Source organism: Silurus aristotelis (genome assembly GCF_946808225.1).
Source record: "Silurus aristotelis genome assembly, chromosome: 16".
NCBI lineage: Eukaryota > Metazoa > Chordata > Actinopteri > Siluriformes > Siluridae > Silurus > Silurus aristotelis.
Window position 1 is genome coordinate 6,164,215 of NC_139589.1, and position 25,148 is coordinate 6,189,362.

Sequence of the window (25,148 nt, forward strand, 5' to 3'; positions counted from 1 at the left end):
CAGTCTCATCACTCATACAGGCCTGCATAGGGAAATAGAACACTCTCAATGGATAGGCCAAAAAAAATAGTAACACATCTTAAAAGATTAATAGACTGCATTTGTACGCTAACTGATGACTCTGTGTGTTCAACTAGCTACTATACATCGTTAAACATGCTAGCATTTTGAGTTACCCTAGTCCTCAAGTGAGGTTAAATGTGCAATGCTAATATGACTTAGGCTGGTTGCTTTTCTCCTGCTTTTTTCTTTCCCGATTTTAGCGTTTAAAAATCCCTTGAGAGACATGTTTCGAAATAAAATAGGTTGGAATGAAACTCCAATCAGGAAGCGACAGCCACATTTTTGGGCCTGCGGAAACAGGGCCTTGGGAACACAAAATTATCTGACAACAACACCCATCGTTCAATATGTCTTCTAAAGACCTTCTACCTGCAGAAGTTCAACTCTTCCTGATTTCATGTTTTACTTGTACTAAACAATAGAGCATGCATTATTTTCTTCACAAAGACAGCTTTTAATGCTTAATTATAGTGTTGTTTGACATGCTCATACCTGAGGACCCTGTGGACAAATTTCCCCTTTTTTCATTTATGGAGCTATGTCAAATACATAACTACAGTATTTCTCAATGTATCTGGTATTTTCATCATCTCGCTGTTGGATGTCTGGGAGCATGCTGTAAATACCCGCTGAGACAGCATGTGCCACAGGAAAAACTAGAGTGTGACTGACTGGAGGTTGCGAGGACACGCCAATACAGGCAGGTAAAACTCACTGTACAATGTTAATGAACTGGGGAAATCCATCCAATCAGTGCTGGAATTTTAAAAACAAATTAACTAGATCCTTCCACTGTGCTCTATATGAATACTTAGTAGCTGCATGACGTTCCGTGTGTTAGTTCCTGTCTTAATACGGATGATGAAGGGTGTGAAAATGGCATTTGTTGTCGCTAATCAGCATTTCTTTAAGCTGAGAGTCGAGTCTGCTTTCTAAGTGCCTCGGCCTGAAGCATAGTCAGCTCTCCTGGACTTATAACTGACAGAATTCACTGATTTGCTCTCCTGCAGTTTCTTCCTTGTTGTACTTTCAGCTTTGCTGTATTACCACGATTCACAGCAGCAGTACATTCCACTCCAGCAAGGTCACTCTCAACCTGCCACCATTAATAATTTGCTTCTTACCATGTAGAGCTCAAAAATTCTATCCATTAATTCACTAGATAGGTTACATTTAATTTTATTAGGATTACCTCTTACACAAGCATGGTTGAGTTTGCCTAATAGTATAAAGATTGACTCACACTAGTAGTTAACAGTTAATCATTTCTTAAATTGGTTTCACTTGAAACGCTTTCTGAATGGGAAACACTACACAGAACCTTAACAGTTTCCCTCAGAGAGATAGTCCACAATCTGGTAAGGGTTCTTGGGCCCCTAAACAGGTTCCCTGCCACCATCACCCTTTTAGCTCCTGAGTTTCAAAATTCCTCAATGGCCCAGGAACTAGAAGAGGAATCTGGATGTAGGGTGGGGAGACAAAACTAGGCCATCTGGAATGCTTCATAAACATGTCTATCCTTCCATGCTCGCCAAAGGGTTCTAGGAAAGTCGTAAAATTGAAAAGAGAGGCCCCTAATGCTCAGAATGTTTTATTTCTTCTTTTGGAGACATGTGCACCATGCACATGCTCATTAGAGGTCTTCACCAAAATTGCAGTCTTTAATTAAATTTCAATTTAATTGGTATTTAAATATGTTTAGCATGAAAAATAATGTGTTAAACAAGGTTTGCCAGTCAAGAAATTGTACCAGTAGCTTTTCTCCCATAAAGTCTTGAAATTTCTGGGGGGTTCTTGTATTACAGTTAAAACACCGACATCTAATCACCGAAACCAAAAAAGGTCAGTTATGCAGTCTTTATGCATTCTTCCAGATTTAGTGTGGTTTTCATTATCCAAAACATCCCAATCTTCTAAAGGGCTTCCCAAATCCCTCAGAGAGGTCTTCTCCATGACATATCCTGCAACATACACCACTACACCATGATCCCTAAACCAACACATGTGGCCTACCACAGAGGAAAGCTAATCTAATTCATGAGATCAGTCTTAGAGCAATTGTTTTCATAGACCAAAGGGCTCCATCTGATTAGACACCAGGCTGCTGCAGTCCACATGGATGAGTGTATATGGCGATGAATAGGCTTGGATTGTTTGCTTTTCAAGAGTAAAATGACTGTATTCGTTGAAATAGATAAACAAAACAAAGTGTTTACTAAATCATGAAACATCATTTCAACATCATAGATATGTAAAATATACTGTTATGAAAGCATTCGATGGTGTCTAAGAGATGAGTATACATTTAAGTTGTAAAGATTGTTCATTCCACAGTGATGTAAAAACCACGTTTGTCTTATTATCTGTAGAAGATCTATGGTTTGACTACTGTCTTTTATGTGTTCAAATAAGACAGTAACTCACACAATCCTAAAAATGATTTACTAAGATTGATGAATAGAAGCCTCTTTTCTGAATCCAAGGATTACAAGTTCATCGGAGAAAAACAGATGATCTGTGATAGCAGCAGCCTTTCACTCTGTTTTCAGTATCTTGCCGTTACCTCTGTTTGTTACAGTTCTACAAGTTTAAAGGGAATCCAAAACGCAAACACAAGAGCAACATCCCCCAGAATGGTGTAAGTACGCCACATAAGACATGCTGCAATTTTTTCCCTTTTACACAAATTGTTTGCAGAACACACTCCTCAAATAAAATATCTAAAAATGACACATGGTTCTAATCAATATCGGTAATTTAAAATAATTGTTTATACAGGCAAGATAACAACGTGGAGCCAAGGCTTTTTTTTTCCCAAGGGGGGAGGCCCTGTCACATAAAACTACGCAACAGCATGTAAAACAGATTTTTCAAATGCATCTCCAAAAACACTCTAATGCTTTGACACTTGTTAGGGGGGGGGGGGGGGGGGGGAGAAGCTCAATTTAGCAGTTAATTCCAAATAAAAGGTGCATTAACAGTACTAGGAACACAAACTCACTTTGAATCATACACAAAGTCTCTTTAATCTTTAAAGCTCCAATTGCTAAAACAGAGAGAATCTCTCTCTCTCTCTCTCTCTCTCTCTCTCTCTCTCTCTCTCTCTCTCTGTCTCTCTCTCTCTCTCTCTCTCTCTCTCTCACACACACACACACACACACACACACACACACACACACACACACACACACACACACACACACACACACACACACACACACACACACACACACAGAGCTAGCACTGTACATTTTGCTGTGTTTAAGATAGACTAGCTTGCCAGAAGAATGTTTGAATTGGGTCATTGATGTATGAAGTGATTTGTAAAGAATTCAACAACTCTCTGATTAAAATTACTAGGACAATTGTTAAGCTTAAACATTTTAGACTATCTTCAATGTTTAATTAAATGGTAATTATGGTTACGTCACTTTTGAACCAATTTCAGGCATATGATGCATCTTCAATGTGACTCTCTTCTACTGATTCTTAAACAGTTTCGGACACGTTTCACACACCTGATAAAGAAAAACAAATTAATAAATGTTCGTGACAGATTGACCTCTGACCTTTATGTCATCCCAGAAGCTGATTGCTCATTGTTTACATGTTCACACTGCGTATATAATCCTCCACGAAAGAGTTCAAAGGAAGCAAATGACGCATGGAGACATCATGTGACAAACAGAAGAAGGTCGAATACCTTTCTGAAGAATTTGTTGTAAACAAAACATCAGCGTTGTTAATAGTCTAAAAAGCCGCTTTCAGGAGCCATAAACCTCGACAATAAACCACCAATGTTAACAGAGAATTGAACAATAGGGACCATTTAATCCCCCCAAAAAGGACTTTGGGTGGACCTCGTCCTGTCTTTTTCTCTTTTGATTAGCATGCTTTCATTTTTCTCTCCCTTTGCTATTTTTCCTGCAGCATAGCTGATTTGCCCGGTCTTGTCCTCCCACAATCATTTCAAAAACGTCGCAAAGAGAAATCAAAGAATGCTATTGCATGTGATTGCACAATAGGGCCAATGTAAAAGCAAGCAGAGGAGTTGGGCACTTACCCAGAGGGGGTGGGGTGCTGCTGGGTGTGGGGCTGGAGGATGCCAGGGACAAGGTTGTTCTAGGTGCCAGCACAGACACGGCTCCGCTCTCTCGAATGGAGAATGTGGTGGGAGGAGTAGCAGTCGGGCCAGTAGGCACGATAAGCATCCATGAAGGAACTGTGTTTCTTGTGACTGCTACCTCCACTTTAAAATCTTTCTCCTCACTTCTGAGGAGGTCTGGCAAGTCAAGCTTTCCACCAGGGATCAGAACATGATTCAGAACAAGCAGGTAGGTTCCCAGACCCAGCAACAAAAGCAACACAGTGGGTATCAGAAACACAAGTGCCCCTTTGCATGGTCTTCTGCAGCCACACTTTTGCCAGTGCTGATGAGTAGTATGAGATAGAGGGTAACCCTGGAGCTCCAGACTGCTTTGAGCCTCAGCCTCAGAGCTTGCCCCAATCCCAGGCAAAACAGCCACTCTTTGCCCCTCACAAAGTGACAGCAGCAACACAGGCAAAGGATATAAAGCCACATCTGGGTCCATTGGGGACCTCCAAATCCTTCAGCTTGCCAGCCTGCCAGTGTTTTTGTCCAAAGGATCTTACAGAAGTAGCTTCATGTTAGGTAAGCCATCCAAAAAAGTCCCAATGCGGTGTCCTGGTCTGTTGTTCTCTACACTGCTCCACCAACATGGACTCACTAGTGTGGAGTAATGGCATGCCTCTGGTGTCAGAGCTATATCCCCCAGATGGACTCGTTTGAGCTGGCGGCCACCCTGGATCAGTGATGGGCGTGAAATTGTGGCGTCGGGGCGCTGGATAGAGCAGACTGCCTTGGAGAAAGCCAAATCTGACCCCACCCATCAACTAAGGCACCAGCCTACAGCCCCTTTACAGCTGCTCTGCTTTTCACGGCTACTATGGCAGTCAGCCTGATTGGGGGAAACAGAGCTCACCCCCACCAAATTCTTAATCAAATAATGTATTTGGACTGGGCAAGAACACCAGCACCAGCATGCACCAGTGAATACAGAGTACAAGAGAAAGAGAAAATAGGGGGAGGGGAACATGAGCGACATTTGCAAAGCAGCATGAGACATATATGCACTCCATAAACGCAAAGTGGTGCGCACCTTACCCTTCCAGACAATGAGCTTAACGACTCTGACCCCTGGGTTAAAGGCCAAATAAACCTCACAGCGCCCAGCGGTCCAAGTATGTAGGAACTCTGGGACCATAATCCAAAACACTTACTGACACACTGCAACATGCACACATTCTTGTGCCTCTCTACATCCAAGCCAATCTTAACTAGGAGAGTCTGTATGGGGTGGGTAAAATGGCATATCTGGGTACTTGTTTTCAGATAAATTTTTAATTCCGAAATAAATTTTGATTGTCTGTATGTTCAAATGAAATAGATCTGAAGTCACAGAACTTACCAGAACATTTTCTCCCAGTAAAAGACCATAGCCCACCAAGGTATCCCGTCCAAGGTTCATAAATTAAAGGTTAAAGTTATATAATTTTTACTGTAAAGGAAATTAACCACTACAAAAAGTGAATAAAAATTTTTCAGTCCAATGTTAATTTCCCAGTCAAACAACTTGGCTTTCTGCCAGGCAATTTTTTTCTTCACATTTGGATAACCGCTGCTTTAGGGCCTTACTTCATGCCTCCTAGGCACAGCCAATGGCCAAAAAAACATTTCTTGTTTATGCTATCAAAGGACATGATATATGGGTGAAAAGGAGGAAAAGGAAAGATGAGAAGAGAGGAGAGAAATCATGAGTGAACATGGGGGCGTGGAAGACATTTCAACAGAAATAAGGTGTAATTGTTGTGCAAGATGAAGGACAAGGGCCTGAGAAAAAGACTTGGAAAAACAAAAAATATGACTGACATGGAGCAAGTAGCCTAAACGTTTGCCATTTGTTTTGTGATCCTAAGGTTAAAACCTGCATTAAAGCCAAGTAATGGATTGGGCTTGAGAACTTAGGCAGAAATGGATTACCTTTCATCAGACCGCCAGGTTTTGTGTGCAGAGAAGCATTTGTAAGCTGCTTCACAGGAGTGCAAGTGTCGGTACAAGTGTAGGTGAGGGAAAGAGTGAGAGTAAGTGATATAGCGAGTGAGAGTAGGAGAGAGAGAGAGAGAGAGAGAGAGAGAGAAAGAGAGAGAGAGAGAGAGAGAGAGAGAGAGAGAGAGAGAGAGAGCTGCTGGTGGGCCCCAGCATGACTGATGAGGTTGGAACAATCAGCCGCCCAGCTGCATTTTCCATCAACACATTCCTCTCATGTCACGCTCTTACTCTCTCTCTCGCTCTCTCTCTCAGAGTGGAACAGCGCCCCCTAGGGACAAGACTTTTGACCAAAACTAATTTCCAATAAGTACTGTGCAGCAGAGGCAGCCATGTGCTGCTCTTTATTAACTACACATGACCTATCCTGCTGCAAAATTAAAAGTACGTCACATGTACATAATGCCATTCCCCTGACACTAAGCGTTATTTAAATGATGCACTACGATGCAGCAATCTACACATTATTCCCCTGGATGTTTGAGGTTTCTCCTTTAGTGGTACGAGAACACCAAGACAGTAAGGGAATCTCCAGCTTAATATTATGCAAAAAGTCCAGCTTGCAGCAGTAAGGGAAATTCCAGCTTAACCTTATGCAGTATGAATAAAAAAATAATGACACTGAATAGACTGTTCTATATCATTAAAGAATAAATCCCTGCTGCACCATGTCATACTCAAAGTTATGCATTAACATACAAACCCGATTATACAAAACTAGTTCCGGACAGATGCTACATCTATTTTTAGCTTTGACACATGGTTTTATGAATTTTTATTGGTAGCCGTGTCAATCTCACATAAGCCACCCAATCTGGTTTGAGGCATCTGGTCTAATTTAGGCACGGGTTTGCTTCAAGGCCAGGAACGTCCCTTACAGTGTTAAGCATAGCTCCAGTACAAAAACAACAACCAAACACCTTTGCTGCTCATTATTTTTTGGGATTCTAATGTACATGTTCATCTGTTCTTTTACAGGCAGCATCATGTGTAAAACAGGTGTCATTTATCAGACTTTTTTAAAACCTCATGGTTGCATGCCCTAAAATATAATAGCACTGAAGACCAAGTTTGATCAGGGTCAGTAACAAAAGGTTCATAGAGGATGCTTTCACTTCTTGAATGTAAAAATATCTTTAAGTTTAATCTATACCTCATTAAATATACTTAATTTATTAAACATGCACTGTTGAGGCTCAAGCTAAGTACGAGGGCATACCTACAAATGTTTTTTTTACAGGCTATTGAATGACAAATGTTTGCTCTCTATTGGCATCCACATTCCCCCGAGACCTCACTCTTTGTCAGGTTTCACCTTTTTTAGTGACCTATGCCCCGAACACATCTTGAGATCACCTCAACACACACATGCACACGTGTAGGACCACCATGCAAGTGGTTGCGATACTGGGTCATAATTCCTCTACACCTACTGGTATTCAGAGGAAGCCATGCCAGACTGCCTGTGGCTGAAGCAAGATGATGGCGTCTGCTTGTCTTCATTAACCGTAGCCCTAAGATCTCGCTCTGTCTTTTGTTCCCTGGATAGCTTTAGCTAACCTTTTTTCAGACTTTCACACGTTTAGCATTGACCTTTGTTATTAATGGGTGCAATCAACTTTATCTTTGGAAAAACCAGTGCTTTGTATAAGTGTGTGTCTGTGTGTGCATGTACAATCCTAAAAATCAGTTGGGGCGACCCACGATCCACAAGATGAGGCCCCTTCTGTGGAAACCTCTATGAGCAAAGGGTGTGACACAAGAATGAACATGCCTTTAGACTGCACAAATACATCCAGTATACACTGAGTGCATACTTATACCAGTCGAGTAAGTAATACATCGACAAGCTTCTGGGGTTGTGGAGAGACGTTCAATAATTCGAATGAAATGACTCAGACACACCTGTTTAATAAATGACTGTGAAGACACACTCATGCTGGCATTTATCAGCCTACTACCTCCATAATGTAAATAATTACCAATATCTACTTTGTACTATTTTATTTAATATAATTTTAAACCTGAGTCTTTGCAGCAATTGTATTTATGAAACCGACCCACTTCTTTACTACATCGAGACGACCTGCTACAACATGGGCAGTTACATTACAAGTAGCTACTTACATATTCTGTAAAAATCAAATTAGTATTTAATCAAAGAGAAATTTATTTACAGCTGGATGATGCATTCATGCACCTACAATACATACCTAAAAATCCAACATGGTGTCTCTAGGTTTTATGATTAGCACTAGCCAAGTCTCAAAGATTGCACTACAAAATGAGTTGGAGGCAAGTTACTCTGCAAAGCAGCTGGGTCTCATCCTCTGTATTTCCCTCTCATTCTTTGTTGTTTCGCCTACCCCTACTCTCTCCTCCACCCCACATTGGGCAAGCGTGCACACATACACAGAAAGCACTGCGGCTCCATGCTGCTGCATCAGCCTCGCAGCACTGCAGCCTTTCACAGCAGTAGCCATTTCACTGATGACCTTAGGATGGAAATCAACCGAGTCAGCGTGCCGAATAAATTAAGGTCCCCCCTCCTAACGAAAGCACCCTGCTGTGTGGCAGATCAGTATAGTGATGAAAATGTTAAGAGTTTTCTTCATCTTCAGGGCCCCCCGTCATGCTCAACCAGGCTGGGAAAAACATTTTATCAATTTTATGAAACATTGTCAAGTTCAAGGTATTTTCTGGACTGTTATATTAATCTAATGCCACCTAAGGCTGGGGTGCGCTTGGCTGCCTCTGTATTGAATCTCTTGCTCTCGCTCTGTGTTTCTTAGTAAGGTTGCTATATGTTGAAAAGGCTGATGTGGGTGTATCCCAGCCTGGAGGCATCCCGCTCCTTCAACTACATACCACAACCATTCTAGAAATCCTGGGCTTGTTTCAAATTACTTAAGCACACCTACACAGATATATATGCCTGCTTTGCTCGCACGCACATGCATGCAGTGAATGCTGCAGCACCCCTGCTCTGCATGTGACTTTTAAGAGAAACTGGAATGGTACTGCTTACACACCATCAACTTAATCAGCCTTATACAGTATATTAAAGATGCCTGGGATAACCTCACTGTGGAAAGGCAGCCAACTATGCACTTACAAATGTGAGAGAAGCCTTATATAAATAACATGAACACACACAAACACTTATATGTACATGTACATGTATGTATATATATATATATATATATATATATATATATATATATATATATATATATATATATATATATATATAATATATATAAAAAAGTCAATCAATTAAAATATTAATTAATAGCAAATTATTCTCACATTTTTATTTGTTCTGAATGTACCTTAAATTAATACTTTTCAAGTTTTTAATCAACTACTCTAAATTTACTCTAATCACCATGGGCATGGATAAATAAAATTTATGCAAAAGCATATTAAATATTAGTGAAACCAAACAACAAAAAGCATGAAGAGAAAATATTCTTGTAAATGTTTTATGTTTAATGGTGTTTTTAAATTACATAAATCATTTCATTGTTTAATTTAATGTGTGCTTTATGGCAGATTTTGGTGCTTGATTTGACCCAATAAAACAAATGTTTAGTGATAAAAAATAATTTTTGGTGGAGTTAATAAAAAAAAAAATATCTGAGTAAAGAAAGGACATCATGAATAAATGTGTGTTGAGTTGAAGGTTTTAATTTTGCCCCTTTCATATTTATTTATGAATATTTTAATTAAAAATAGGAATGCACGCTGCATTAAGTTAACACGTTACTTAAATTTGTGCCGTTAAAAGGAATTTGCGTAGCTCGTTATTAACGTGTTGAATTTGACAGCCTGTATATAAACACATACACAACATCAGGAATTTCTTTTGGAATTGAATTTGGAATTTCTGCCTATAGTATGTTATGTTAAGAAGCATGGCCTTCAACCCTCCCCAGCCTATTAAGTCTCAATGCAAGGGCAGCCATCCAGTCTTCTGCTATAAGACATAATAACATAATAAACACCACATGTGCTTTGTTATACAAAATCAACCCATCATGTATATTTGAAATATAAATTCGAATCTGAAAACAACTTTACTACACCATCAGTCCTAACTGTTTTCTATAGTTTCTTAATATGAATTAAGCAAAACTTTTGAGCTTTTTTGAAACAGGTATCAATATTTGAAGCTATACATTTGAAATTGCCTGGAGTGACATTTCTTAACATTTGCAACCATGACAGAGGTACAGCTTTAAGTGAAGTATCACCTTAGTGATTCCTAATGTATCATGATTTTCAGCTTTGGATTGGCCACTAATATCCTGATAATATGCTTTCTGTCAATGCAAGTGTGCATAAAGTGTGGCCTTGAGCAGGTTTTACATTCATGTGGAAATTGCACATGCCATACCAGAGATGGCAACATGGAGCAATGAATGGTTACAGAGGTGGGAAGAGAAGGCAACAGCTGTATATGTTTTTTTGACACCTCAATTATTATACTATCCTACTACATGGTGGCAAAAAGACTGTTTAATCAGGGTATGACCTCTTTTTTTGTGGTAAGATCAAAATAAATTGAACAGAGTATGTAGAAAAGTAGTGTATTCTCAGTATAGAATATTCTTTATAATATCACAATTCTTTGTATCAAGATAACAACTGGGTAGTTTTGCTAAAACTGCTCGAGCATTGCACTTACTTACTTACTATTTAACTGTTTTAAAAACTGAATTTGGTTGCCATTTAATTATCTGCAAACAATATCACCTTATAGCAAGCACATTCATAATTCACAATTCATAGATAGCAAAAAAATATGACAGCATGTTTCTCTGAACCTGTCTCCAAAAGAAAAGCATGCACAATATGTGTCAGATGTCATTGGCAGCCCCAGAGGAACCAGGTCTCATAACTTGGCAAAAGCTTAATAAAAAACTAATACAAGACTAATACACCCCTGAGGAAATAATTTGTCAGTGGGTGTGCCCAATGGACGACTCCATCAAAATCAATGTGGCAGCTAAGCTGTTTTTCAAACGGAATAAGCTCTGTCTTGTTCAAACAGCTTCTGCGCAAAAAGGCAGTAAAAAAGCAACAGAGGAAACCTTGTGGGTCCCAATAAATTATCGTTTTAATTAATGTAACATCTTTACCACAGTGAAGACCACTTTACATTATAAAATAACAAAGGCAAAGAAAATAAGGTAAAAAAAAATGTCGTTTGGGAGAAAAGGGAGATCTGTCAGCTCACTCTTTAACAAATAACCCATTCTAAGAGTATTGATATTGAATCACCTGCTTTCCACAGAAACCAGGCTTTAAAGCATTTCCAAGGAAATGTTATTAAGATTTTATTCCTTATTCCTGATTACTAAAGAATAACGTATTTCAGACCCTTTTGATCAATTCCACGTTATCTGTGTAAAGCTGCTTTGAGACAAAGCCATTGTTAAAAGTGCTATACAAATAAAAATGAATTCAATTCAATTCTATTATATCTGCTCATACAGTTAATGCAGTGTGTGCAAACATAATTGATTCTCTTTGTAAAAATATAAACACATTTTGACCAATACAATGACCAGGATAAATCCATTACTGACGTAAGAAGGTCACAGAAAATGCATCACGTCCTATATGCTCCAATTTTAATCAATATATAATTTCTCAACCTACAAAACTTCATATCCAACTGCCCACCTCTGGCAGTAATAAACAACCAACCCCTAAGACTTTCTGTTGCACTTGGGCCTTGCACTTGCTCCAATTGTAAACCATCAATAAACCAAAGAATATAATAATACATCATAAGTGGCAACACATAAGATGAATACAAAAATGGACTAATAACTAAGGTACAAATAGCATATGTAGATAGATCTGAATGAACAAACCATAGACTCTATTTTAGAGACACAGCAGAAGAATGTCATGACTCATTATAGTCTAGCAAAATAAAAATATTGAGGACAATAGATCAAGGAAGACAAGTAGATTAGTCACTCCTTCAAGCGCTGCCACAATAATATGACAGGAAGTTCAGGACTTTCAGGTTCAAGATACCAGATCCAATGGACTTAGAAGACAGCTTAGGTATGACATAACATATGATTAGAGTTTTCTGGATCAGTGTTCAGACTGAATAACTGGATACAAAGTGGGTCAACGAATGCTCAGAAGAGTAAGGTTAAAAAATTCAGAGTTTTAGTCCTCTTGACAAGCATTGCAGGTTATGAAATAGCAATTTAACAATGTAAATGTTGTCCTACACTGATTTATCATTTCTGATGTGACTATGAATGTTCACCTTCCAAAAGGGGTGGATAAATCAATAACTTGGGTTATAGCCATTGATTTTGGACTCGCTTGCTTGACCAGATTGTAGGGGTCGCACTGCTAGCAAAGCAATAAACACTCCGGCAGCATTCGGTAGAATAAGATGTATACCGAGGACAAAGAGAATCACAGAACAACTGAAACCAGCCAATAGTAGGCAAAACCAAGCATGTGGGTTGTAACTGTGAAGTCGGAAAGGAGAATAGTTTAATAGCTTTTGATGAAAAATGTGGCTAAAATTGAGTTTCTGACCTACAGTGAGATCACAGACAAACGAACGAGATCACTCTACAAACAAGATCACTCTACAAACAAGATCACTCTACAAACGAGATCACTCTACAAACAAGATCACTTTACAAACGAGAGCACACAAAAAAACAAATAGACAGCAAGCTTAGTAGGAGATGAGGACATCAAACCTACACTGTACAAATGTGTTAGCCAACACCAGTAGCTCAACCACCAAAATCAGGGGCAGGATGAAAGGCTTAGCAATACTGAGAGTGAGTAACTAATGAGAGGGTACACAATTACTCACCAGCACATAGCGACATGGCGCCAGGTTCACTGGAAGAGGGCTCATAGCCGGCAGGTAGAACTGTTAGTGTCAGGACACACCAGTCAGAGCATTTACGATGAAACTCAGCAAAGAAAATCTAGTCCAGACGGATGAGGTAACAACAAGCCGAGAGGAAAAAATAATCCAGAAGAAAAGTATAGTAAAAAAATAACCACCAAAAAATCGGAAAAGTAATCCAGAAAGAGTATTCAATTGTAAATATGTCCAATACGACAAGCAGTCCCAGGTGAATAATGTAGTCCAGTGAATATAAAAAGAACTTGCACTAGAATAAAGGTAAAAAGTGGTATACTGTTGACCAAAAACCAGGTCTGTAAAATAAACAATTTCTGTTTATACATGTCTTTTTAAAAGGTGACACCCGTTCATCCATCTAACCACCGAAAAAGGGAAAGTCAGAGCACTCTGTTACTAATCACATGGAAACCTCCATAAATCAATCAATGCATTCTGCTTCAGGCAATGTTCCAGGGTTTGCACACCTTGTGTTCAACAGTAGAAGGCAAAGGAAATAGAGCAAGGGCTACACTGACCACATAATTAAGTCCAAAGACAGAAGGTGAGAAGTGGATCATTTATAGCCATTTTGGATTGTAGGTTACTTCTAAGATTTTAGCTTAGCCTGTTTTTTTAGGAAATATTGTCTCCATGTGAAAGTCTTTGAAATATGTGTGTTTAATCAGAACCCTGATGATAGCAGAATGAATGCAAAGTGCCTAGTGTCTATGCAAATGTTCAATGCCTTGCCTTTTAAATGATTGTTCAGCAGTCAGCTGAATGGTACTTTAAGACCAGGGTGTTGGCATGTTATGATTATATAATTTCTGGCCATGATTTGAGCAAAGCTCTGGTGATGTGGCGTTTGTAAAAGCAAAACTCCTGGGAGAAAGTTACATTTAAAATATACATTTAAACTTAGCTGAAAAAATACATTTAAAATCCCTTAAACTCCTATTGTTACAGGCGAAGTCTGTCAGTACAAAGTATTAAAACACATAACTGGTGATATCAGCAGATAGGTTGGGAATCTATTAGCAATGTTTTTGTATGAGCCGTGGAGTACAAACGCCCTTAGGAACTCTGAAGCACTTGAACAACTGACAGAAAATGACAGAATTGGCTCGTTTAATTATAAGCAAGTTATGAATTAGCTTGTTACTTACTGCTTTGGACGTGAATGGTGCTTGTGCTGTTGCTACTCCCACTGTCATTCTCCACTACACACATGTAATTCCCAGAGTCCTGCAGCCGAGCACTAGAAATCTGGACCTTGGAGTTTTTCCTGCAACAGAGAGATACAAGAGTCATGGGACTTTACTGTGCCTCTGGATTGCCTGAACCCAACAACATGGACGTCAGTCTCAAAGATAGCAACAGCAGATTAGCGTTCCAAACAGTGCTGTTAAGCAAAGATTCAAAAGGATTATAGTGTGAAGCTTTATATTACAGATGACTCTTAAATGGCTGCAATCCAGTCTGCAGTAAATTTAACGGCAAACATGAACAATAATGTGTTATGATGTGAATCACTTTATAAGGCAGCACCCGGGCTCTGCATGTAATATGATCCATTTTATATTTCCTTACCAATAAAAGGGGCTTTCTTGTACCGTGCCCCAAAACAATTGGTGTATTTTCGCTCTAAGATTCTTGTGTAACCTTTGGAATCAAAAAACATCACATGCACACATGATTGCTAATTGCACACTTACTTCCTGTCTTTGATCCTGACTTGTTTGCTCTTTTTCAGAATGGTGCCATCTTTGTACCACTTATAGGACAGCGGCGGTTTACCCGCGGCCTCACACTTCACTGTTATGCGAGCACCTTCCGTTACCACCACTGGGCTCCGCAAAGGCTTTATTGTAGGAGCTCCTAGAAAAAGGATGAGAACAAGTCTGTGAGATTAAGACACATGCTTGCTTCGTGTTAGTGCTAACATGCTGTTTCATGGATCATTTATTACACATGGCAATACGGAGACGTTTGTGTGCCTTAATTGAAGCAAGTCAGACAATTCTGGTCATCTGACCAGCGGGTTTCACCAGACAAACTGGCAGCATGCAGCTGTTTGTTTTTGGGTTTTTTTCCTAGTACCAATTTTTATATTTGAGATTTTGATTAAATTTGATTCTGTAAAAAATACAAAATATGGGGCATATGGAAAGCTTAGCCCATGCATGTGAACATTCATACCTATAGTACACAAACACAGAAAAACAGTGTAAAATTTCCTAGATATTATTTCTGTTTCAAGAAAGTAGCAATCAATGTTAAAATATTATGTCATATTAAATATTATGATATTTTTTCTTGAATAAATAAATTAGATGATTAGAGCTAGCAAATACCCACAGTGAAATGGAACACTTAAAAGACTCTGTGATAAGAAGCACACTGCCCAGCGTTCTCACTGCGTGTAGGGGAGAACAAAATCCTGATTGATTATACTAATGCTTCTCGCATTAATTGTAAACAGGGAGTAGATTTTGGCCTTCAACATGTCTGCAGCTATTACATGAAAGAGAAACAGTGAGCCAGCTGGGAGAACTCAAACTAACATCAAACATTAGAGCTTAGATAACACATACAGTCATACGCACGCTAGAAAAAGACGAGGCTAAGCAGTGGTCAGACACAAAGATCGGCCAGTAAGACGCTAAAATAGGGCAAGGATGTTTCATCAGTCAGCCCTGCATTCGCATGGGACATTCGTACAGGGACGTGTTAAGTCAATGAGTGACTGTGTAGAAGGATGGGTAGAGAGTAGGTTAAGCAGATGAAGACCAGCAGTATTGACAGTGCTAAGAGCAGAGAATGCTAATAACTCCCTAAGGATTAAGAAGCAATGAAGTGGCCATGATTTCAGGGTGAAATTGTCAAAAGGAGAATCTTCAGTTAAATCTTTACAATAACAGTACATAAATGAGCATGTAATAATATGTAAATTAAATGTTACTTTATTATGAACTAATGATTAGTTAAAGCATATACTAATGAAGAACTAACCTTAACTACACCATGAGTCACATGTACAGAACGGCTACCCTAATTACATGTTATTACATGTTTCTTAATTATTCATTGTATTAATTAACAATATAGGTTAAGCTAAATGTGATTTAAAAGTGCACTATTTTAAATACATTACAAACACCAATGTATGGTGCTGAATTATCCTCTTAATGGAACGCACAAAGGCACAATAATAAACACCTCTTTTTACCTGATTATTTATACCTTTCTCATCAAATCTACATACCACGAGTGTTTACAGTGGCCTGCGCCCCTCTCCTGCTGTACTGTGGCTATTCTGCAGACTGGTTTTTGTGTCAGTACAAGTCTCCTGTCTTTATATCATAATGAACAGTGTATACATAAGCACAGCAGCTCTTGAATTCTTGACAAAGTATATGACTTAACTCATCATTAGTTTATAATAAAGTAACATTTAGTTTACATATTAGTACATGCTTATTTATGTACTGTTATTGTAAAGTGTAACTGAATTTTATTTCTTCTTCTTTTTTATGATTAACATATGAGGCTACTTTCTAATAACCAGCTTTCCCCTCTGCCTTTGGATATATGTTGTTTAGATCTACAAAAGTTTAATATCACTTTTGCTGTTTAATATTATAAGATTAAGAAAAGAAAAAGCAATCTGTTGACTGTATTTAAAGCTATTTTATGACTTAGCTAGCTAGCTAATTTGAAGGGAAGAAACTTTTCCTTTAGCTATTCAAAAGTGAAATCCTCCACCATTCGAAACTCTTGAATACATATAAAATGTGTCTAGTGTTATAGGCTTGGAAGCACAAGCACAATCACATAAAATAGGACGGATACAATTAGTGGTTATTTTAGTCATTCAAAGGATGTTGCTGAGGTAGACAAAGTCTGGCATACTATTGTACAACGTGGTGTCAGATTCTTTACTGCCAGTGTTGTAAATGTAGCAGTGATATTTTTCCTTCTCAGATTCCCAGTGACATTTTCAAGTGACAAAACCTACGCCTCTCTTGAAAAAAAAGTCAAAAGCCAAGCTAGCAGCTCAATTTTATTTCTTTTTTTTCACATTGTTAACACTTCCGAGAATCCAGTAGACGCACAAAGGCTTGCAGTTTGCTTGTGCACAATGAAAGCTGAGGCTGGCTTTAGTTGTAATAGATAAATCTGCAGTGTTCTTGAAAGGAATAAACTGGTGTTTTTGTAGCACTAATACACAAATGCAATTTTTCCAACATGTCTACCTGAATGAAAATAAGAGCTATAAACTCGTTGGATTCAAATTTGTATTATTGTAGAGTTTGAAGGGTAATTGTCAAATTTGGTGACTATACAATGTAAATTCTAGAAGGGGAACTTCAGACAAAACTATTACATTGGAACATTTTTTTGTCTTTAAACCACTCATGAGAAAATGTCTTACTTAAATTGTTTTGTATGTACTACTGTGTAATCAACAGTAAGAAACAAAATCTGTGTTTATTTTAATATTTTTGATTAAATACTTGATTCAATATTTCTTCGATTATTTGCCACTACCTTTAAAATGTTGTTTAGCAGAGTTTAATACTACACACAACCAGTGTAAAAAACAGTTGAATGGCAAATGTGTCATTTATCAGATGTTTTTATTCTAAACTTCAAATTTAGTTCATATGTAAAGGTACAACCCCAGAATGCAGCTGAGCAGTTGAGGGTTAAAGGACATGCACAAAGGTCCATCACTGGGATTTGAACTGACAACCTTGTAGGCACTTTACAAATTACTCACCCGGAGAACCAAAGATAAAGACGGAGAGCCTTAATTTAACTTGTAATATTTTTTGTTTAATTTTAATTGTTCTGCAGTAAGGGTTAAAAAAAATCTGAAATCGGTTCAATTTACTGCTTACAGAACTCGTGTTCCTGATTTGCCCATGGGAGTTTTTAAATAAAAAACTTCTACAAATAATAGAAATATTAATTAAAAGAAATGATAAAACATCTAATTATGACTGAAATGTTTCTATATAGCTTTCACTCCTGAGCCTGTTTCCCTTTTTCAGTACCGAGGCGTGACGCTGGTGCATGTGTGCACTACCAGTGTGCGTGTGTGTTGTAGATCAACGGGCCGAAGCAGCTCACAGTTCACATATTTCACCAGCCCTTTTACACAACCATCACACTTTATGAGACACATGACATGATCTCTCTGTGGCCCTGCCCATAATTTAAAAATGACTCTGAAATGCATAGCCTCAGGGGCAGTGCCAAGATTCAGTCTTAACTCTTTAAATCACCTTGGAAAATGGTGGGAAAAAGAGAAAAATTCCAAAGCCACTCCGTGTTACAGCACTTCATGCTCAGATGCATCATTAAGTGCTGCCAATTTCTGCTGTTCGCCAGCACTCTCCTGCTGTTCGCAAGAACTCTTCGACAACGAGCTTGCTGTTGCATTCTGAGAATGTGCACTGATGCAATTTTTGCTCAAGTGCGCACAGCGAAGGAAGTTGTTCGGAGGGAAAACGGGAAAAAAAAATTGGTTTTGACAGCAATTGAATGCTCCGAACAATACTGTTCTAGCGTTTTAAATTTGGTAGCACAGAAGAGCCATTTTTTTTCCACACAAACAAGGCAAAACAATAGATGGAAGCTAAAAGATCTGCAGAAAGTAATGATACATCTCTTCTACTGCTATTTACCAGTGAATGTTTGGAGAATGATGACGCTCTGCCATTTTGCCATGTGGCCAGTCCTCAGGGTCGATCTGTGCTTCTTTAAAAATGCGAACCAAATCGCTAATGACATGTCTGCTTAAACACTTTCAAAAACCCTTTATTATCGTCAATGATTCAAAGGTATAAATCTTCTTAATGATTTGTATTATATGCATATATGGTGTGGGGAACATATTAGTACATTATGAACAATAGTCATTAAAAATATGCTGTTTCCTTTTTAGAGTGCATATGTTCATTTAACTAAAGTGTGCATATGCATAAAGCAATAATAGGCAGTGTCACTTGGTCAGCATACATCAAACAATGGGAGAAAAGCGCTGCATTTAATATTTTCTAGTTTGTGTTTTACACAAGATTTCATAATTTCACTTTAGCTTTGAATCATGTTCAATGATTATGGACTATGATTCTACTCAGGCTTCAGGTTGAATGTTTAAAAGGCACCGTTGTACTGATTCATCGGTAAAGTCATTCATTTCGCTGCATTGTTTTTCTTACACAAAAGAGTAAATACAGGAGAAAAACTAATATCCGATGTACTGTAGAACAGTACATGAAAGTGATCTGTGTGTTTTGGCATGCAGCACAGATTCGTTTAGCGATGTGGGCTAGCCTGGATTGTTTCACGTACCGCACGTCAACGTCAATCACCTTCTACTACAAAACCACTATAGGATAAAGTTTAAGAACAATGATGGATTAAGACCGTCAAAAACATGTTGCCTTTACCATCTTGCGTCTTTTGACGTTGGCATTACAAAGCTATAAGTTAGGGGAAAATCACCCCACACCACATTACTCAAATATGTTAGTGTTAAATTCAATTTATGCCCTCAGGCTTTCCAGTACCTTGGAGACCTCTAACCAGTTGTGAGTCCTTTGCACGTTCTTACACACATTGCTAAATTAGGGCCAGATGGGTTCAACAAAGACAAAAACACAATGTTGGAAAAGCCGCAATAAATGAAATATTACCAGAATATTATAAAAATTTTATAAATTAAGTAACAAATACTTTCCATGATGCAAATATCAGAGTAGAAACACCCAATAAAACAAACCAAGAACATGAGATTGGCGAACTGCTAATCAAAATCATCATGATCAAAGTCTTTTCTTCTTGTGCCCATTGCAAGCGTTTCACATCAAGACATTTTATGACGTCTCAAATTCACAGTCTTGTCTTAGTGGCCTTTACAGGCCCTTAACAATTACAGACCATCTACTATTCAGACCATTATTTGACAGTTACTGGCATAAGCATTTATATAAAAAAACAAAGAAATGGCAGGTCGTGGAATCTTCCACAGGTAAGCTGTAAATGCAAAGGATGATGAATAACAGAAGCGCAGCTACGCATCCAAACCATTTAGAATGAAGACTCAGGGCTTGAAAAAAGGAAGGACCATAACAGATATCCCAAAAACATCACAACCTTTAAATCTGCAGCAGATCCTTATCACACATACAACATTTTATTTAGGCCATAGCTGTCACATATTTCTCCAACATTTCTTTTTTACTCTCGCCGTCTCTAGGTTTGAGGGCCAATGAGTGAATCATCAAGATTTCCTACTCTCTGAGTTTGACATCAAGCAAGTTAAATTTAGTGCGATATAAAAGAATTTGATGCTAAGAAGCAATGCATGTGACAGGGTTAACCTTAGCCTCCAAAGAGAAAAAATGCTGAGTCTCCTAGCCATTCTTTTCTTCCTGACTTTGCTTTTGTTTCCAGTAGACAAAGCAGAGGAGATTAGCATTGCATGAAGACGGATCCAGGCGTGAAAGCTGCACGAGTTACTAAATGTGGCTCCTTGCACACCCCTGTGTTAGATTACAGTTGCGTGTAAAGACAATACAGTGCACAACATATAAGAAGGAAATAACAAGTAACAGAAATAACAAGTGCGGTGAATAATAAAAGCACTTTATCAGGGAGGTCACGCGAAGCAGGGCCTCGGGGCTACAGAGCAAAAAGAAAACCTCCCACAAGGGGAGATGAGCTCGGAAATGAATGGGGAGTGGTGGGGGGAAGAGGGGGGACAGGCAAGAGACAATACTATACCATGCCTTTACGATTCACTTAGCTAATGCGGGTATCTTGGATCAAAGTAAGTGTTCAGAGGACTAATGATGCTTTCTCGAGGGGCCTGTGTTTCTACACTTCAGTAGTTGTACACAAGTATGGGGTTACACAATAGATTATTTTTTGGTTAATTGTTATTGCAATACAGGTATTTGTAATACTGATATTACAAAAGGCTTTAATGTACATGATGTCTTTTGAACTAAATGTTGTTGTGCAACTATTTTGACTAATCGCAGAAAAGTCCTAGAGGGTGTGTTATTAGATTATGGCAATTTCACGATTTAAATTTTTTCAAATCAAAATAATGCAATTTGATGATTAAATTTTTTTTTTTTTTTTTTATCAAAATAAAACTTGATCTCTAACCATGTAGCAACTGGTCCAAAAATTTCATCTTACACAGAAGAGCCTTTAGTGTGTGTCACAGAGTATGTGAGAGTTCTGAGTAGAAATTATGGCCGAGAATTTTTTTTTCCTGCATGACCCCGAGGTCAGACTGCAGTGACAAGCTGAGGCTTGCAGAACCCTAGACAGCCGTTGAGAGCGACTGCACAAGCACGTTGCACTCCATTAGCTGTTAAAGAGCTTCTCAGAGAAAAGCATCCATTCAAACACTAATCACAGTGACAATGTAAAAGTAGGTCTACAGTTTACAGCTGAACTGCTGCAAGGGCTGCAGATGCCCAGCACCGCATCCTCCTTCAGATAGATGAACCAGTATTAGCTCTTGGCAAGTGGCAAAGAAGAAATTCTTACAGGCTCAGCAACACAAGTACTAATTAAGACACCAAACACAGGAATCAACTGTAAAAGTCATAAAAGCAACTTGGCAAAGCCGCTTGAAGAGGGAGCGTTCAGACTGAGGCTCGCACGTCAAACGCACACTTGTGCACAGTTACAAACACAGGCCAAAGAGGCCAGATGTGCCGCTACACGTTGCCGCTTAGGAAGTCCTCCGGTGTGACAAAAGCAAGCAGCAAGCTTTGACAAGATGAGGTGTGAGATTTCTTCCCCTTGAGTCTTACACACCCCTCCCTTGTTGGCAGCACACGCACAAACATGAATACATACATACACACACACACACACACACACACACACACACACACACACACACACACACACTCACACCTTTCTTTACCTTGGACAAGATCACCGTTTTTTTCCTTGCGCTCCTTTTTACCTCTTCTCCTTCCATTCCTCTCCTTCTTCCCTTCTTCGCCTTCTTCCCTTCTTCCCTCTGACATGATTCGTAAAAAGTGTAAATCCACTTAGGGACAGGGACAGACTTGGGCAGCAGTGAGACCCAGAGATAGTCCTAAGGGGGGAGCGTGTGGCAGGCGTGCTTAAGACTCTGAACTTGTCTGAGCACTCGTGCCCTATATACACTCGGTCCCATCAGGCAGGGAAACACCTACTTGTGACAGAGAGAGAATACAGGAAAGAGAAGGCAGTAAGAGAGAGAGAGAGAGAGAGAGAGAGAGAGAGAGAGAGAGAGAGAGAGAAAGAGAGAGAGAGAGAGAGAGAGAGAGAGAGAGAGAGAGAGAGAGGGAGAGAGAGAGAGAGAGAGGGGGAGCCTGAGTAAAGAGAAGAGAAGGAGAAGGGGAGGGATAGAAGGAGAAGGAGGGAGCAATGGGAGGTATTTCCCATTGCTGTCAGACAATTAACTGTTCCCTGACTGAAAGCTTCACGTAAGCATGATGAGTCCTGAGGCTGGTGCTCATAAGCCAAAGAACCCTCAGGGGCTCAGCTCAGTGCTGCTTACCTGCCCTTCTGGGCCTTCCCCCTGATCTCAGGTCAGAGGTCAGAAGTCACATTTCTGGTGCCCTCAGTGTTCAATGTATGATTCTGTCCTATGTTCAGATACCTAAAGCATTCTTATTTAAAAAAAATTAGAACCTCTTGCAAACTCCTGACCAAACCAATATAAAAAAAAAAATCTCCTCAAGGAAATTTACTTTATGACGGTGCATAAAATGTCAGAATAAGCATAAAGAAGGTCTATTTAGATCTTATGATAAGCTGTGACAAAATAAAAGCCTCTGTGATCGGTCAGGGCCACATCCCATTCTTTGACCTCTTCTTCTCATGCTTGTTCACTTGATTTCCCCTTCCTCCTTCCCCCACACTTCGCTTTGTGTTCATCTCCCACCCTTTACTGTAAACGAGTCCCAGCGTGTCCCTGCTAGTAGTGTTGTGAGCAGACTTTGGAGCAAAATCATACACATGCACAGAGTTTACTGTTTCCCTTCACATACACTATCAAGGCCAGTATTTGCATAAAGTACAGACAAGCCAACCTGGTATAAAAGAATGAGAAAGATAGCATTTTAGGAAATGCTTTGGCTACAAGTAATCAAGTAAAAAACAATATATTTGCTTTTAAAAAGATGCCATCAATATTGTTCATTTGAAAAAATACATAAAATCTCATTGTAACTATGAAATCTATTTTAAAACGTTGTGAAAATTACTAGCTGACACATTACTATCGTGATCTATCGAGTGTCTGTAAATGTTTGTAACTCATAAAGTATATATGATCTAATAAATGAAGCAATGTGTGTCTTTGTGTATTGGTTGTTTGTATTACTGATGATTTAATGTTCCAGGAAATAAGAGCAGTGGCCAAGGAACTGTATTTGGTGCAGCCGCTTGCTTGTAAAGATCTAGTGGAGTGCTGTTAGTGTAACATTTTTGTCATGTTTGCATTAATAGACCAAATGACAAATGAGCAGGAACGTGTTCTTAATAAACTGTCAACACTTTATTATAGGTCTTTATGTGCTATTAGGACAAAGTCAAAATCTTTCCAACACTTGAACATGGAAACCCAACACTGTTCCAGTATGCCAATGCCTCTGTGCACACAGCTAAGGTTCAAATAGGTTGGATTAGAAGACCTTGAGTGGCCTGCTATCAAACTATAAACCCAATCTGACACCTTTGGGATGAATTAAATTGTTGACTGCACCCCAGGCCACTTTACCTCACCCTGTATAAGTACCTAACTTTACTAACACCCTTGTGGCTGAATGAGTACAAATCTCCACAAGCAGACTCCAAAATCTGGTGGAACATTTTCTGAGAAGAATGGAGGTTATTATAATGGCAAATGGGGATTAAATGTTGGATGGGATGTGAAAAAAATGACATACCGATCTTCTGGTCAGGTGTCCACAAACGTTTGTTTATATAGTAAAATATTTATAATGGCATAATAATTACTAGCAGGAAAGGAAAGGAAAGGAAAGGAAAGGAAAGGAAAGGAAAGGAAAGGAAAGGAAAGGAAAGTAAAGGAAAGAAAAATTACTTACTGTGTCTACAATATTGCACACAACCAATGTGACTAAAACCTCTAACAAAGTCTAGTTGTGTTTGGAGTACATTTATGCTTCACAAACCAATGTTTTATGGTAATTAAAATAATGACTCACAGATCAGTCCTTTAAGCAAAGCCTTGTATCTACTACACAATGGGTTGTATCTATTAAAGACTACATCTTATTCACACACCTGCAACCTATGAGGCAAGTGCTTGATCCAGATAAGCACAAAATGGCTGTTGGCCCAAGGGCCACAGGGCTTAAATCCCTCTGATGGGCCCCAGTACTGTTGTGCCCTTAAGCATAGCATCTCCGTTCAGATAAGAACACAAGATAGTGGACCATAACAGTCTTTGCATAAGGGCTTCCTTTAACGAACCTCTATCAAGATGTGCCTATGTGCTGAAGATTTGCCCGATTACAGTGTCTCTACTAACGCCATGATGTCATTCCGTAAACTCACGCTATCACAGCAGAGCAAAGACATGTACCGCTGTCATTTGGTAGAAATGTGTTGCTGAAGACTTTTCATTAATTCCTTTGAGGCAAAAAATTCCTAATTGCGACAAGGATGGTCTGGTTTCGTTCGAACACCTACACGGAGACAGAAACTACAAAACAAATATACAAAAAAAGGGAGGGACAGCTAAAGAGGAAAAGTATCATAATGTTACTTATGAGTCATGATTATGAGGTATCGGGAGCCTGTATTGGGCCAGCTCTGCCCTCTGCCATCACTTGGAACTTGTGAGTGTGTGTGGAGGAAGGTCATGTCCCAGCAGGTCAGGCCACTTAGCGGAATACCCTACTCTGACAACTTCAAAGGCCACCTTGCAGCTAAACAGTGTGTGGCGGTTGTGTTTTGTAAAAATGTATATTTCTGTGCATGAGTAAATGTGTCCAA

At 39.0% G+C, this 25,148-nt stretch overlaps 1 protein-coding gene across 8 annotated transcripts in view; it reads right to left on the reverse strand.

Moving 5' to 3' along the window:
- nrg2a (neuregulin 2a) overlaps nucleotides 1–25,148 on the reverse strand; it is a 95,310-nt gene that overhangs the window by 27,602 nt on the left and 42,560 nt on the right. For 5 of the 8 annotated variants that reach the window (XM_083565450.1, XM_083565448.1, XM_083565451.1 and 2 more), the window contains exons 2-3: nucleotides 14,813–14,975; nucleotides 14,264–14,382 (exon numbers count right to left, since the gene is read on the reverse strand). In XM_083565450.1, the coding sequence (XP_083421576.1) occupies nucleotides 14,264–14,382; nucleotides 14,813–14,975 (282 nt within the window). Of the gene's footprint in view, nucleotides 1–14,263; nucleotides 14,383–14,812; nucleotides 14,976–22,059; nucleotides 22,342–25,148 lie in introns of those variants that run through there. The other 3 variants (XM_083565454.1, XM_083565453.1, XM_083565452.1) reach the window with 2 other exon arrangements.